The 16,172-nt window shown below is 64.8% G+C and overlaps 1 protein-coding gene across 1 annotated transcript in view; it reads right to left on the bottom strand.

Annotated features, from left to right (window-relative positions):
- Positions 1-1,571: 1,571 nt before the first annotated feature.
- Positions 1,572-16,172, bottom strand: part of MUC5B (mucin 5B, oligomeric mucus/gel-forming) — a 38,048-nt gene continuing 23,447 nt past the window's right edge. Inside the window, 29 exon segments of the mRNA XM_068976204.1 lie at positions 1,572-1,664; positions 1,667-1,703; positions 1,841-1,953; positions 2,040-2,193; positions 2,239-2,282; positions 2,848-2,937; positions 3,328-3,435; positions 3,551-3,637; positions 3,971-4,087; positions 4,459-4,496; positions 4,576-4,680; positions 5,049-5,229; positions 5,486-5,517; positions 5,797-5,897; positions 6,096-6,165; positions 6,236-6,417; positions 6,508-6,736; positions 6,960-7,146; positions 7,504-7,751; positions 8,518-8,689; positions 8,955-9,136; positions 9,250-9,348; positions 9,517-9,709; positions 9,711-9,751; positions 9,754-9,866; positions 9,868-10,003; positions 10,006-10,192; positions 10,194-10,327; positions 10,330-15,769. Coding sequence (XP_068832305.1) covers positions 1,572-1,664; positions 1,667-1,703; positions 1,841-1,953; positions 2,040-2,193; positions 2,239-2,282; positions 2,848-2,937; positions 3,328-3,435; positions 3,551-3,637; positions 3,971-4,087; positions 4,459-4,496; positions 4,576-4,680; positions 5,049-5,229; positions 5,486-5,517; positions 5,797-5,897; positions 6,096-6,165; positions 6,236-6,417; positions 6,508-6,736; positions 6,960-7,146; positions 7,504-7,751; positions 8,518-8,689; positions 8,955-9,136; positions 9,250-9,348; positions 9,517-9,709; positions 9,711-9,751; positions 9,754-9,866; positions 9,868-10,003; positions 10,006-10,192; positions 10,194-10,327; positions 10,330-15,769 — 8,913 coding nt within the window.

Below are 16,172 nucleotides of genomic sequence, written 5' to 3'. Positions count from 1 at the left end.
TGAAAACAATTTACACGCGTGAGCTCCAGTCTGTGATAAAAACAATTCACACACGTGAGCTCCGGTCTGTGATAACAGTTCACACGCATGAGCTCTGGTCTGCAATGAGTGAAAATTCACACGCGTGAACTCTGGTCTGTGATAATTCACACGTGAGCTCCAGTCTCCGGAGAGTGAAGACGCTTCACACGCGGGAGCTCCAGTCTGCGATGAGTGAAAACAGTTCACACATGTGAGCTCCAGTCAGTGATAAAAACCGTTCACACACGTGAGCTCTGGTCTGTGGCAAATGTCAGTCCTCAGGTGCCTCAAAAACATGCTTAGTTCTAAGGAAGACGCTGTGCCTTGAGAATGACTGAAGCATAGGGAATGCTGCTGTTTCACTCGTGAATTAGGAGACTCAGGCCAGAGCAGAGCCCAGCCACAGTCGTCCAGGAAATGAGACTGAGACGGGGGAGTGCACAGACCCCAGTGGCGGCCGGAGAGGGGCCGCCAGCTCTGACTGCAGTCTGTCCGTAAGCTTGTCAGCCCTGCTGGACCATTTCCAGTCCAGTCCCAGGGGGGTCCTGCCCCGACTAGACCTTAGTGGTTACGTAGGAAAGGCCACGAAGAGACCCCAGCCCCCACCTTCCCTGGGCGCTGAGGACCGCAGCCCCTGGGGAACAGCATGAGTCACTGGTTCCCAGGTAGGCACCTTGGGTGGGCCCCAGCACTGAGAGTGGAGGCAGGCCCTGTGGTGTGCGGGGCCTCGAAGACCCTCGTCTCACCCACCGGCCTTGCTTGGCTGCAGCCAGCGCTGCCTTGCCCTCTGCGGGGCAGCCTCCCCTGTCTCACAGGGAGGTGCCTGTGCCATGCGGGTGGGTCAGGCCAGGCCTGCCACCCGCCCCTCGCACCCAGCTTGTCCTGCCCCGCCTGGTGCAGACCGCTTTCTCCACTCAGGATGGAACAGCGCAAAAGAAAGGCAGTGACCCCTGCCCTTGGTGGAGAGGAGACATCAGGGGCAGAGACGGGGCAGGCTGGCCGGTGACAAGTGCCTGCAGGAGGTGCTGACAGCGTGGGGAGGGTCTCCTGCGTGGACACACTGTGACCCCCCAAAGGCTCATCCAGTCTTTGCGCCTGTGAACAACTTCCTTCTAAACCCTTCATGTTCGCAATCATGGTGACAGTGTTTCCGAGCCCTCGGGCCACCCCGACTCTGCCTGATAACTCCCAAAGCCTGAGACGGACCCTGGGGGCCTCCTTGCTGCCTGCTCCGCCCGCCCCTCCTGGGGGTTCCAGCAAGAGCCTGAGGGGCGGGGTTCAGGGACAGCCTGGCCACCCCTCTTCCCCGGACGGCGGGGGAGCTCAGGGACGCAGCTGGTGGGAAGAGAGACCAGGACCAGGAAGCGTATGTGATGCTCGGCCTTTATTTGCAAAACGGGCTGTGTGAGCACAGGGCGTACCGTGGGGGCCACTCCCTCCCTGGCCTGCCCCTTGGCCCTCGTAGCCTCAGCCCAGGGTCCAGACACCGGCAGGCAGCCAGCCTGGCTGATGCAGCTCCCTGGAGGCAGCCGGCCTTGCCTGGCCCGGCCTCAGTCTGTGGTTCGCTGTAGGAGGTAGCCAGTGGGGGTCTGTGCCCCGGGGCCTTCGAGGGGCACAGAGGCCGCGGTGGGGCCCGAGAGCAGCAGGGGGTGCGGTTTTCTCCACAGCGTCGCCGCCTCCTGACGCCGGCGGGGTCGAGCCTGGGTGTGCCCGTGTTTCAGATGACAGTCACCTGACCCTGATGGCCAGGGAGGTGGCCAGACAGGCGTGAGGGGCTCTGAGGGCAGGACCTCGGGTCCTCAAGCCGACCCCCACTGCGCTTGTCGCCCTGCAGGGCCCGGGTTTCACCGGGGCAAGTGCAAAGAGGGCGGGGGCAGCAGCACCCATGGAAGGCGTGCGTGGGCGCCCGTGGTTTCTGTGGTGGGGGGGTGCCCGGGGGGCGCAGGACGTCAGACAGCGGTGGACCCCAAGGTCGGGAAGGTGGGCGCGCTCTCCTCGAGAGTCTGGGGCGAGGACGCGCAGGCCGGGACGCAGCCGCACTCGTCCACGTGGGTGTAGGTGTGCTGGAAGGCCGTCCCATCGGGGCACTGCATCATCACCGCCTCCTGGTGGGTCCTGGTCTCCTGGCAGCAGCTGCAGCTGCACTGCCTGGCCTGTGTCTCCATGGAGTACCTGCAGACGCATGGCCCTCAGGACCTGCCCTCCCGCCCACACTGCCCGGCTCCTGGCCTCTCAGAGGTCCGGAGACAGTGGCTGGCTCCCTGAGCGCGCAGGGCTGCTCACACTGGCCCGGACAGCGCTCTGGGTCCCTGAGAACCCCAGCCTTCCCCAGCCAGGCCCCGCTCTTTCCCAAACCAGCTCCTCAAACTTGCCACCCGTGGCAGACCCCTCCTCTGGGAACCTGCCCTGGGCCGTCCACCCGGGTCCAGACTCTTCCTCCTGCCGTTCTGCCTGGGCTCACAGCGGGCCGTGGCCTGGGTTTCTGGGGGTTGGACTCTGCCAACAGCTCTGCCCTGACACTCCGGCTTAGGGAAGGCGCAGATTCTGCCCGGCGCCAACACGGGCAGACCTCCCCGTGGTAGCCCTGGTGCTCTGACCCCTGTGGCCCCGCCCAGCTGTCCCAGGCCTGGCGCCGGGGGTTAGGGAGGCTCAGGGTTTCTGCAGCCCTGCTGGGCGGCCCTTCCCTCTTCCCTGTGGCAAGCTGGGCCCTCCGGCCTCAGCCCCAGCGCAGGGGGTCCCGCTAAAGACGGTCACGTGGGGCACCGGGTGGTGGCCATGCGCGCGTCTGGGGCGGGGGTGGAGGGCACGGGCGGCTCACCGGGACACTTGCGGGCAAGAGCCCTCGCAGAAGGAGACCTTGACGGCAGTCTGGGCGACGCAGCCCCGGTGTCGCAGGACCGTCATGTTGGCGTGGACCTGGCAGGCATCTGCGCAGAGGAAAGGCAGTGGGGGCAGGTCTCCGAGGACCCACGTCACCTCCCGCTCGGGGTGCAGGTTCTGGCGGGGGCGGGCAACTTTGGGAGGAGTCAGTGGGCGGAGCTGGCAGTGCTGAGAGGCAGGAAGCTGACCCTGGACTTACCCGTTTGCACACAAGAGTAGCAGCAGCCGATTTTCTTGAGGACGCCCTGCAGGGGGAGGGGGCAGAGGCGGGGCTGGAGTGGGCGGGGCTCCTTGGTGGGCGGGCGGGGCCTCTGGTGATGGACTCTGGGAATGGGTGGGTGTGGGCTGTGGTGTGGGCGGGGCTTCTGTGCCAGGAGGCCAGGCTGGCTAGCCTGAGCCCCAGACACACACCTTGCAGGGGGACACGTCGGGGCAGACCACAGGCATTGGGGTCAGCATAGGGGGTCCGTCCCTGGCCTGGCAGTGGTACTCCGTGCAGTTGTCCACAAGGCTGTTGATCCAGGTCTCGTTGAACTGGAATGAAAGGGGGAGAATGGGTGGAGGCCGGGCCGGGGATTACCTGGTGGGCGGAGAGGAGCTAGTCAGGAGGGTCTCTGCAGGGCAGGGCTGAGACTGAGTGCCCCCTTACCTGGACCAGCTGACCATCTGGTGCGAGGCAGGAGGTCTGCACGCACTTTCCACAGCATTGCCCGGCCACGGTGGAGTACTCAGAGCCCTGGGCAGAGGGGTGGCCACGTCCCACACCCAGCCCTCCTGCTCTCCCGCCCATCCTGGGGCACCCCCTTTCCTCTGTGAGGCGTGCCCCTGCCCAGCCCCAGGGTCCTCTCTTAGCCTAACCCCTGCTCCCAGCACCTTCTCCACTTCGGCCCTCCAGAACCTGACCCTAGCAGCCTACAGGTCCGCCTCCAACCCAAGGCCCCGTACCCCACCCTCCTGCTTCACTCCCTCCTTTTGGGAAGAAAAAGCCTCCGTGAAGGCTGAGCTGGAGGCCCTCCCGGGGGCCCAGGGCCCGGTGATGCGGCTCCCCAGGGACCTAGCCTGGCCTCACCTGGAGGCAGGTGGTGTTGCAGGCCTCCTCCTCACACCACACGGTCGGGTCCTCACTGTCCATGGACAGACAGGTGCACGTGTGGCACGGAGTGACCCCTGGGATGGTCGCACCAACCTGCAGTGGACAGAGTGAGGGGAGGTGACCCTGAGGGGGCACCAGGGCCAAGCCACCTCCCTGTCCCCGTGAGACCCAGAGAGCGGTCTCCTTCCTCTTCACACAGGATCAGAGACGTGACCCTGGATGAGCGTAGACCGGGGCAGCGGGGACCCCGGGCAGGTGGGAGGGGCACTCCTGCCCTGAAGCTCTTGCTGGGAGAGCCTGAAGCTAAGCTCCCAGTGGCTCTCGACAGCAGCTGCCTCTGAAGGGCCCGGAGCCTCCACCCATCCGCTGTCATGGCGAGAGGGGCACAGGGGTCCTCGGAGGATGTGCCGAGTCTGGAGCCCACCCTCTGCCCTGCTCCGACTGCCTGGACGCGGAGCCCTTACCCCGTAGAACGTGCCATTGAAGCTGCACAGCAGAGGCTCTGGAAGGAAAGGGGTTGCTGAGCGCCTGCCGGGCGGCCCCCAGCCCCAGCCCCACTGCCCCCCAGCCTGGAGACTCACCGCAGCTGAAGGTGGGGCAACAGTCACCCTCCACCTGGGTGCGGACCAGCTTCTCTCCCCGCCCACATGCAGGGGGGCTCTGGGGGCATGTGCTCGCATTGCAGACTGCGGGAGAGTCAGGGGGCTGCCTGGGGTGCCCCTGCCCCCCTCCTCCCGCAACTGTGGTTCCCGGGGTAACACCGCCCCACGCTGGACCGGAGAGGCCTTTTCCAGAGGAGCTGATGGCTCCCTGCGGCCCTTCTGGGCCACACTCTGTCATCTCCCCAGTCTTCCCCAAGACCCTGCCTGGTAACAGGGACACCAGAGGCTGCCAGCTTCATTTTTAGGTGGAAAAGTGAAGGAGCGAGAGGCCCCCCACCTCGGGGTTCAGCCTCAGCCCGGCCACAGGACCCCGAGGCACTCCCGCCCTGCCGGCCAGGTGGCTGGAGCCAGACACCGTGCCACCCACCCGCCCACTGGGGTGCAGGCCTCACCACACAGATTCTCCATGCAGCACGGGTTGTCCGCCAGAGGCCTGCTCACGGCCACGAAGCCGGCCCGGCTGCATTCCTGTGGCTGGTCTGGGGCCGGGCACTCCACGGGCACGCACTGCACTGACACGGTGCCCTTGTCACACACGCAGTTCTGGCAGTTGCTGACCCACCGTTCTCCAGGCTGCGACAGACCAGATCAGGGTTCCCAAGGGCCCCAGATGGCACCCTGGCCTCTGGGGTCGCGTCCAGCAGCAGGTCGGGCCCCGGCCTCCCTGTCCCAGGAGCAGCCATAAGGCTGACATAGCTCACACCTGGGTGTGCCACACCCGCCCCCGCCCCGCCACCCAACCCCGGGCAGAGCCAGGGCCCTGGAAGGGGTATGCCCGCCCTCCTTCCGCTCAAGTGAGGAGTCAGGCCGCTGAGCGCGGAGCACTCACGAATTTGGGAAGCCCATCCGGTCCCACACAGGCTACAAGGCAAGAGTCGGGAGACGGGGGTTAGTGGGAGCACTGGAGTCGGGGCCTAGCCGGCCTGGCCACCCCTCCCCCAGGGGAGGCCTCTTCTCCCTGCTTGGGGCAGAAGCCCCTGGAGAGCTCGAGGGGGTTCACTTAGGAGGGGGCTCAGGAAGGCTCCAGGCCATGCTGAGCTGCTGGCAGGACTGGGCAGGACTGGCCCCAGCCGGGGTCTGCCCGCCCCGGGGCCCCTCCCGCTCTCCAGGGCTGGGGGAGCCCGGCCGCGGGCTGCTTACGGCACTCGGGCACACAGATGTCCCTGTGGGGATTGAAGAGGATGTGGCCGTCGGGACAGAAGCAGCCCTCTGCCAGCCCCACGCTCCGCAGGCTCTGGCTCCTGCGAGGCAGCAAAGGCAGGCTGAGGGGAGGGCGGTGGGCATGGTGCTGGCCCAGGGTGAGCCTCGGGTCCGGGGCCGAGGTCGGGGGGAAGGGCACCCCTGAGGTCTGGGCCTCCTCCTGGCTCCCTGCCGGGTCCTCTGGGCCGGCCCGGGAGGCCCGCTGCCCCCGCCGTGCTCGCCCTGCCAGCTGGGCTCACCTGGAGTCGCAGGACTCTGGCTGCACAGGGCCGCAAGACTTGTACACCTTGGCGGGCGGGCAGGCTAGGTCTGGGGGCACACAAACAGGTGTCAGGCAGGCCAAGGAGGCCAGGGCCCCCCGCGACCACACCCGACTCACCACACAGCCCGTGGGTGGCATTGCGCCAGTCGGCGCAGACGCCCCGGGAGCGGCAGAGCTCTGCGTAGGTCTCCAGGCTCTGGCAGAGCACCTTGCGGCCGTGGCCAGGCCAGCAGCTGTCACTGACACAGGCATTGAAGTACGGGCCAGGCGGGATGAGGCTGTGGCACCCGGCGAAGACCCTGCAGGCAGGGCCCATCAGAGGCTGCAGCGGAGGCCCCTCGGGGTGATGGCGCCCCACCACCACCACCCAGCCCAGGCGGAGAACTCACGAGCTCAGCATCAGCTCGCAGAGGGGCTCTGGGGGGCATGATGGGTGGATGGCGGGTGTGCTGGTTCCCGGCAAGAGGGGGCTGGTGGTTGGGGGCAGGCCGGTGGGCTCTCCGCAGCCCTCCCCGCTGCTGTCGGAGACCAGCCAGGACCGGGCCATGTCCCGGCAGGTGCGGGCCATGGTGCCGTCCGGCCGGCGACATTCATCCCTGCGGTTGTTGGTGCAGGTGCCTGGGGAGGGCGGGGTTCGAGGGGGGACACACACTGGACCATCCTCGCCTTCCCCCTTCCTCTCCCAACCTCCCCAGCAACCGCTCAGCTACCAAATAGGGCTTCCCGCCTGGGGCAGGTGCGGGGGCCGGGTGTGCGTCTGGGGTCCCCTGGGGGGACTGCGCCCACAGTGGTGGTGCCAGCCCCTCGCCGCCCCCGCAGGCGTCCTGCAGGCCCCACTCACCACACTGGCCCTCAGTGTTGTGACTGAAGTGGCTGTACGAGAGCCGGGCCTGGAAGACCCTCCCGTTGAAGGTGATGCTGACACCGATGGCGGGAATATCGATGCGCATCCCGGTGGCCCCAGTCAGGGTCACGGCCACGCCGTTCTTGCTGAAGCTCTGCCTCACCCGAGTTTGGTCCAACAGGATCTGGGGGCGTGACCGGGGGACCCGTGACGGGGGCTGCAGGCCTGCCTTCGGGGCTGTCCTCCCACGTGCTGGGCCCCCTCCTTGGCACTCGTGCCCTGAAGAGCAGATGCCCACCTCGGGCTGGGGTCAGGCTCGGTGTGTTCGGGTCCCAGGTGCTCTCGGCTTCGGGCGCCCCCTCATGCTCCGTCCCCGCCCTCTCTGGAGTCACCACACTCGGGCCCCCAGGTCCCAGTGTGCCCTCTGTCTTCCCCGAGGCCCCTGAGGCTCTCTGGCGGGGGGATGACGTGGTCTCTGTGCCCCAGGGCCCCCCTAAACCAGGTCAGGACTGGCCACCACCGCTCTGCTGCCCGCGCTCACCAGGCTTTCCTCCTGCCCGTCGGCGCTGGTGGTGGTGGAGAGGACGACGTCCGTGGACTGGTAGTGGATGCTCAGGGCACGGGGGCAGTGGGCGGCGGCCTCGCAGAAGCGGCTGTGCAGCAGGACGCGGAAGTTGCCGCGGCGTGGCTGGACCTCGCGCACGAGGACGTAAGTGCAGTTGCCCCGGAAGGTGTAGGAGGTGCCATCGAAGGTCTCATAGTGGCTGCTCCCCCAGCCGCTGCAGACGCCTGCAGGCGTGGGCGGGCCTTACCCAGTGCCACCTGCAGCTGCCACTTTGGGGGTCACTCAGCCCCGGGGGCCTCCATCCCTCCTTTGGGACACGAGTGGACCCGGTTGGATGGGGGGGCCCCCGGACATGTCCACCCAGAGCCTGTGGACGTGACCTCCTTTGGGGAAAGGAGGGTCTCTGCAGCTGTGATTCAGTGAAGGCTAAGGGGGGAGGTCATCCTGGATGACCAGGGTAGCCCTCAGTCCATGACAAGGGTCCTTCTGAGAGGCAGGGAAGAAGCTGCGTGGTCACTGGGTAGAGGTGGGGCCACAGGCCAGGTGCACCCAGGGCCCCAAGTCTGGAGGGCCAGGCAGGACCTCCCAGCTTTAAAGCTTTGGGGACAGCTCGGTCCTTCTGACTCTTTGCTCTCTGACTTCTGGCCTCCAGGACCATGAGAATCAACTCCTGCTGTTTTAAGATGCCTGGCTGCATCGGGGGGGTCATTTGTTTTGGCTGCCCCAGGAGCCCAAGGACTGTAAAGCTACCCACCTCCTCCCGCGGGCCGTTCGGCCATGGATGCTGCTGAGGACCCTCAGGACGCGATCCTCTCAGCACCTCACCTTCACCCCTACTCTCCCTGCTCTCAGAAACCCCCGGGTTCCCTTCAAACCGTCAAGCCTGATGGGGATGGGCCCAGCGACCCCAGGCCTAGGGCATGGCAGGTGCGTGCACGTCTCAAACGCCACCAACCCTCCCCCCACCCGGAACTGAGGGCGGGCGCTCACACTCGCACTCGTAGCGGTAGGCACAGTGCTGGCTCTGATTCTGCACCTTCACGGGCAGGTGCCCGTTCACGCACGTGATGCTGCTCATCGGCCGTGGCCCCAGCAGGGTGACACGGTTGTCACCTTCACAACGGGCCACTGTGCAGTCCTCCAGGAACCAGGACTCATTCACCTGTGAGAGAGCACAGCACTCACGGGGTGGGCTGGCAGGACCCCTTCTCACTGCCCCCACCTCAGCCGCAGGAACCCCCCACCCCTGCCTGGGGCAGGGCGGCCACTGCCTCCTGGCTGGGCTTGGACCCTGCGTGCCTTCCTCCAGCAAGAGCGACACGTGGAGTGGCCACTGAGGGCTGGGGGTGTGCCAGCAACCTTGACAGAGGGCCGGGCCCCATGCACACAGAAGGGCCTGGCAGGTCCTGGTGGAGTGGGAGGCACACCTTTCGAGGAGGGATTGTGCGATCACAGCCGCTAACTGGGGTGGTTGGGGGGACAGAGGCTGAGGTCCCTGTGGGTGAGGAGGTGGTGCAGGCGCCCTGGAAGCGGTCAAGTTCACAGCGCTGGTTACAGACGGCTAAGAAGGGGCAGCCTGCCCCGTCTGTCTTGTTGTAGACAACGTCCCCTACAAGGTCAGAGACAACAGGTCAGCCAGGGTGGGGCCAAGGGCATGAGGACACAACCAAGGCAACCGAATGCCAGGGAGGAGGTCTGCAGGAGGGTTGGTGCTTCACATACCAGGTAGGAAGAACTTCCCAAAGGCGTGGCAAAGGCAGGGTGTGGTGGGGCTAGGCGAGGTTGCGGGAACAACGGAGGGCATCAGGCTGCCAGAGGTCTCTGAGGACCAGGACGGGGTAGTGAGTGGAGACACAGGAGTCGATAAGGGGGAGGTTGAGATACTGGACAAGTCTGGCTTGGTGGTCATGGGTGAGGACCCCGGGAAGGGAGAGGCACTAGAGATGGACATCCTCTCGGTGGTCGCCACGGAGGAGGGTCCCGTCACACTCGTGGGCGTGGAGACCCTCTCCGTGGTCGCTGTGGAGGAGGGTCCTGTCACACTGGTAGGGGTGGAGACCCTCTCTGTGGTCGCCACGGAGGAGGGTCCCGTCACACTCGTGGGGGTGGAGACCCCCTCTGTGGTCACTGTGGAGGAAGGTCCTGTCACACTGGTGGGGGTGGAGACCCTCTCTGTGGTCGCCACGGAGGAGGGTCCTGTCACACTCGTGGGGGTGGAGACCCCCTCTGTGGTCACTGTGGAGGAAGGTCCTGTCACACTCGTGGGCGTGGAGACCCTCTCCGTGGTCGCTGTGGAGGAGGGTCCTGTCACACTCGTGGGCGTGGAGACCCTCTCCGTGGTCGCTGTGGAGGAGGGTGCTGTCACACTGGTGGGGGTGGAGACCCTCTCTGTGGTCGCCACAGAGGAGGGTCCTGTCACACTCGTGGGGGTGGAGACCCTCTCCGTGGTCGCTGTGGAGGAGGGTCCTGTCACACTTGTGGGCGTGGAGACCCTCTCCGTGGTCACTGTGGAGGAAGGTCCTGTCACACTTGTGGGTGGGGAGACCCTCTCAGTGGTCACCATGGAGGAGGGTCCTGTCACACTTGTGGGAGTGGAAGCTCCCTCTGTGGTCACTGTGGAGGAAGGTCCTGTCACACTCGTGGGGGTGGAGGTCCTCTTCGTGGCCACTGTGGAGGAGGGTCCTGTCACACTTGTGGAAGTGGAGACCCTCTCTGTGGTCACTGTGGAGGAGGGTCCTGTCACACTGGTGAGGGTGGAGACCCCCTCTGTGGTCACCATGGAGGAGGGTCCTGTCACACTTGTGTGGGTGGAAGCTCCCTCTGTGGTCACTGTGGAGGAGGGTCCTGTCACACTCGTGGGGGTGGAAGCTCCCTCTGTGGTCACTGTGGAGGAGGGTCCTGTCACACTCGTGGGGGTGGAGACCCTCTCCGTGGTCACCATGGAAGAGGGTCCTGTCACACTTGTGGGGGTGGAAGCTCCCTCTGTGGTCACTGTGGAGGAGGGTCCTGTGACACTCGTGGGGGTGTGGGTCCTCTCGGTAGTTACTGTGGAGGAGGGTCCTGTCACACTCGTGGGGGAGGGGGTCCTCTTCGTGGTCACTGTGGAGGAGGGTCCTGTCACACTCGTGGGTGTGGAGACCCTCTCCGTGGTCACTGTGGAGGAGGGTCCTGTCACACTGGTGATGGTGGAGACCCCCTCTGTGATCACTGTGGAGGAGGGTCCTGTCACACTGGTGGGTGTGGAGACCGTCTCCGTGGTCCCCTTGGAGGAGGGTCCTGTCACACTGGTGGGGGTGGAGACCCCCTTGGTGGTCACTGTGGAGGAGAGTCCTGTCATACTTGTGGGGGTGGAGGTCCTCTCAGTGGTCACTGAGGAAGGAGCTGGAACACTCGTGGGGGTGGAGACCCTCTTTGTGATCACTGTGGAGTAAGGTCCTGTCACACTGGTGTGGGTGGAGGTTCTCTCCGTGGTTGCTGTGGAGGAGGGTCCTGTCACACTGGTGAGGGTGGAGACCCCCTCTGTGGTTGCCTTGGAGGAGGGTCCTGTCACACTGGTGGGTGTGGAGACCCTCTCAGTGGTCACCGTGGAGGAGGGTCCTGTCACACTTGTGGAAGTGGAGACCCTCTCTGTGGTCACTGTGGAGGAGGGTCCTGTCACACTCGTGGGGGTGGAGGTCCTCTTCGTGGTCGCTGTGGAGGAGGGTCCTGTCACACTGGTGGGGGTGGGGGTCCTCTTCGTGGTCCCCTTGGAGGACGGTCCAGTCACACTCGTGGGGGTGGAGACCCCCTCTGTGGTCACTGTGGAGGAAGGTCCTGTCACACTCGTGGGGGTGGAGGTCCTCTTGGTGGTCGCCACGGAGGAGGGTCCTGTCACACTCGAGGGGGTGGAGACCCTCTTTGTGATCACTGTGGAGGAGAGTCTTGTCACACTGGTGAGGGTGGAGACCCCCTCTGTGGTCACCATGGAGGAGGGTCCTATCACACTGGTGGGGGTGGAGGTTCTCGGCATGTTTGCTGTGGAGGAGGGTCCTGTCACACTGGTGGAGGTGGAGACCCCCTCTGTGGTCACCATGGAGGAGGGTCCTGTCATACTTGTGTGGGTGGAAGCTCCCTCTGTGGTCGCTGTGGAGGAGGGTCCTGTCACACTCGTGGGGGTGGGGGTCCTCTTCGTGGTCACTGGGGAGGAGGGTCCTGTCGCTCTCGTGGAAGTGGAGACCCTCTCCGTGGTCACTGTGGAGGAGGGTCCTGTCACACTCGTGGGTGTGGAGACCCTCTCCGTGGTCACTGTGGAGGAGGGTCCTGTCACACTGGTGATGGTGGAGACCCCCTCTGTGGTTGCCTTGGAGGAGGGTCCTGTCACACTTGTGGGGGTTGAAGCTCCCTCTGTGGTCACTGTGGAGGACAGTCCTGTGACACTTGTGGGGGTGTGGGTCCTCTCGGTAGTTGCCGTGGAGGAGGGTCCTGTCACACTCGTAGGGGTGGAGGTCCTCTTCGTGGTCACTGTGGAGGAGGGTCCTGTCACACTCGTGGGGGTGGGGGTCCTCTTCGTGGTCACTGTGGAGGAGGGTCCTGTCACACTCGTGGGGGTGGAGACCCTCTCCGTGGTCACTGTGGAGGAGGGTCCTGTCACACTTGTGGAAGTGGAGACCCTCTCCGTGGTCACTGGGGAGGAGGGTCCTGTCACACTTGTGGAAGTGGAGACCCTCTCCGTGGTCACTGGGGAGGAGGGTCCTGTCACACTCGTGGGTGTGGAGACCCTCTCCGTGGTTACTGTGGAGGAGGGTCCTGTCACACTGGTGATGGTGGAGACCCCCTCTGTGATCACTGGGGAGGAGGGTCCTGTCACACTCGTGGGTGTGGAGACCCTCTCCGTGGTCACTGTGGAGGAGGGTCCTGTCACACTGGTGATGGTGGAGACCCCCTCTGTGATCACTGTGGAGGAGGATCCTGTCACACTGGTGGTTGTGGAGACCATCTCCATGGTCCCCTTGGAGGAGGGTCCTGTCACACTGGTGGGGGTGGAGACCCCCTTGGTGGTCACTGTGGAGGAGAGTCCTGTCATACTTGTGGGGGTGGAGGTCCTCTCAGTGGTCACTGAGGAAGGAGCTGGAACACTCGTGGGGGTGGAGACCCTCTTTGTGATCACAGTGGAGTAAGGTCCTGTCACACTGGTGTGGGTGGAGGTTCTCTCCGTGGTCGCTGTGGAGGAGGGTCCTGTCACACTGGTGAGGGTGGAGACCCCCTCTGTGGTTGCCTTGGAGGAGGGTCCTGTCACACTGGTGGGGGTGGAGACCCTCTCGGTGGTCGCTATGGATGAAGGTCCTGTCACACTGGTGTGGGTGGAGGTCTTCTCCATGGTCACTGTGGAGGAGGGTCCTGTCACACCTGTGGGGGTGGAAGCTCCCTCTGTGGTCGCTGTGGAGGAGGGTCCTGTCACACTCGTGGGGGTGGGGGTCCTCTTCGTGGTCACTGGGGAGGAGGGTCCTGTCGCTCTCGTGGAAGTGGAGACCCTCTCCGTGGTCACTGTGGAGGAGGGTCCTGTTGCTCTCGTGGGTGTGGAGACCGTCTCCGTGGTCCCCTTGGAGGAGGGTCCTGTCACACTGGTGTGGGTGGAGGTTCTCTCCGTGGTCGCTGTGGAGGAGGGTCCTGTCACACTGGTGAGGGTGGAGACCCCCTCTGTGGTTGCCTTGGAGGAGGGTCCTGTCACACTGGTGGGGGTGGAGGTTCTCTCCGTGGTCGCTGTGGAGGAGGGTCCTGTCACACTGGTGGGGGTGGAGACCCCCTTGGTGGTCACTGTGGAGGAGAGTCCTGTCACACTTGTAGGGGTGGAGGTCCTCTCAGTGGTCACTGAGGAAGGAGCTGGAACACTCGTGGGGGTGGAGACCCTCTTTGTGATCACTGTGGAGGAGGGTCCTGTCACACTGGTGGGAGTGGAGGTCCTCTCGGTGGTCACCATGGAGACCGGTCCTGTCTCACTGGTTGGTGTGGAAACTCTCTCAGTGGTCACTGTGGAGGCGAGTCCTGTCACACTGGTGAAGGTGGAGGTCCTCTCGGCGGTCACCATGGAGGTGGGTCCTGTCACACTGGTGATGGTGGAGACCCCCTCTGTGATCACTGTGGAGGAGGGTCCTGTCACACTGGTGGGTGTGGAGACCCTCTCCGTGGTCACTGTGGAGGCGGGTTCTATCTCACTGGTGGGGGTGGAGACCCTCTCGGTGGTCACCATGGAGGAAGGTCCCGTCACACTGGTGGGGGTGGAGGTCTTCTCTGTGGTCACTGTGGAAGAAGGTCCTGTCACACTCGTGGGGGTGGAGACCCTCTCAGTGGTCACTGTGGAGGCAGGTCCTATCTCACTGGTGGGGGTGGAGACCCTCTCGGTGGTCGCCATGGAGGAAGGTCCCGTCACACTGGTGAGGGTGGAGACCCTCTCAGTGGTCACTGTGGAGGCGGGTCCTGTCACACTCGTGGGGGTGGAGACCCTCTCAGTGGTCACTGTGGAGGCGGGTCCTGTCTCACTGGTGGGGGTGGAGGTGGTGATGGCCGTGCTGGGGCAGTAGCTCTTCTCACAGCAGAGCAAGCGGATCTGGTAGTTGAGGCACATCTGGCCGCTCTGGTCCTGGTTCCGGCACACCAGGCCCACCTCCCGCTGGCACAGTACCACCTGGCCCAGGTCTGTCAGGGGGGTGTCCGGCAGCTGCTCAGCCCGACACTCCAGCTTCAGAGGCTGCTCGCAGATAGCCCCGCCGGCTGCCCGGATGTTAGCATACGTCTCAAAGTCCCCCCCATCAGCCCCTGGCATTGGGTAGCTCTGGTCCATCCAGTCTGTCCAGGCACACTGATGCTCACAGGTGGTGGACGCAGTCCTTGGGGATGTGGGGACCAAGGTGGTCCCAGAGGTGTGGGCCTTTGGGGAGGACAAAGTGGCCACAGAGGTTGTGGTGGTGGTGGTGGGGCCCAGGGTAGTGCCCAGTGAGGAGGTGCTGCGCTCAGGCCCCAGAGGGGATAGGGAGGTTCTGGTGCCCGCCCCTGTGCTGGAGGTAGCCTGGCCTGTGCTGAGTGTGGTGACTGGGGGTCTGGTCGTGGTCTCAGAGGGCCTGGTGGGGAGCTCTGTGACTTGTGTGGTGCCCTTGGAGGTTGTGGGTGGCAGGAAGTGGGTGTGAGTGGTGGGCAGGCTGGTCACAGAGGTGGACTCAAGAATGTGGGAAGTCACCAGAGTGATTGTGGAGGGGGCACCAGTCCAAGTCGGCTTCGGGGTCGTGTGCAGGGCCTTGGAGGTGGAGAACGGGGACCAGGCTGTGGTGGAGGTCGGAGGCCATGGCCCCGTTGCTGGGGAGCTGCCAGGGGGCAGGGAAGTGGACCGCAGGTCAGGGGAGGCTGTGGTGGGGCAGTGTCGGACATCATCACAGCAGTACACACGGATGTTGTAGTTGAAGCACATGGTGAAAGGCCCCCTCTGGTCCACGTTCCTGCACACCAACCCTGTCTCCAGGCTGCAGGTGAGTACCTGCCCGATCTGGTCGATGCTGACCTCGGGGTAGCTCTCTGCCCGGCATTCGATCTTCTCTGGATCCTGGCACATCTTGCCGCCTGCAGCCCGGATATTGGCATAGGTCTCGATGTCGCCACCTGTGACCCCCGAGGTGGGGAAGTCCACGTCAAACCACTCTGTCCACGTGCACTTGGGTTGACAGCTGGTCGTGGCCTGGCTGGTGGTGGGCCCAGTGGTGGCCGTAGCGGGCACTGGAGTGCTGGTCCTGGGGTGCTGGGTGGACGGGGTGCCTGTTGTGCTCAGTGGTGCTTCTGTCTGCGGCCCAGCTGTGGAGGTCTGAGTCGTTGCCAACACCGAGGTGGGCCCCTGTGAGGTTTTTGGAGTTGGGAGGACCGATGTGACTGTCCCCAGGGTGGTGGACCCTGTGGATCCTCGAGGAGTTGCTGGGAGTGTGCTTGTGTGGCCTGGACTCGAGGATGTCGCCCGGGTTGTGAGTCCCGTGGAAAGGGCAGGCACTGGTGTGGCACTGCTGGCAGGGGACCCAGGAACCACTGTGCTCCCCGTCTGTGTTCTGGTCTGTGTGGGTGTTGGCACAGCAGTGGAGGTGGTGCTGGAGGCAGTAGAGGCAGTGGGGACTGTGCCAGCGGAGATGGTGGCAGTGGGCACTGTAGCAGTGACAACCGTGGCAGTCAGGGCTGTGGCATTGGAGGTGGCAGCTGTAGAGATGGTGGCAGTGGAGGGGGTGGCCGTGGGCTCTGTGGCAGTGGTGGTGGTTGCCGTGGGCACTGTGGCTGTGGTGGACGTGGGCACTGTAGCAGTGGTGGTGGAAGTGGGCACTGTGGCAGTGGTGGTGGAAGTCGGCACTGTAGCTGTGGTGGCAGTCAGAGTGGGCACTGTAAGAGAGGTGGCAGTGGTGCCAGGGGCTGTGGAGGGGGTGGCCGTGGGCACTGTGGCAGTGGTGGACGTGGGCACTGTGGCTGTGGAGGTGGTTGGTGTGGGCACTGTGGCAGTGGTGGTGGTTGCCGTGGGTGCTGTAGTTGTGGCGGTGGTTGCCGTGGGCACTGTGGCAGTGGTGGTGGAAGTGGGCACTGTGGCAGTAGTGGTGGTTGCCATGGGCATGGTAGCAGTGGTGCCTGTGGGCACTGTAGCTGTGGTG

This window comes from Capricornis sumatraensis, chromosome 8, assembly GCF_032405125.1.
Source record: "Capricornis sumatraensis isolate serow.1 chromosome 8, serow.2, whole genome shotgun sequence".
Classification (NCBI taxonomy): Eukaryota; Metazoa; Chordata; class Mammalia; order Artiodactyla; family Bovidae; genus Capricornis; species Capricornis sumatraensis.
The sequence above is the reverse complement of the archived record's forward strand: the minus strand, read 5'-3'. Positions and strand labels throughout refer to the sequence as shown.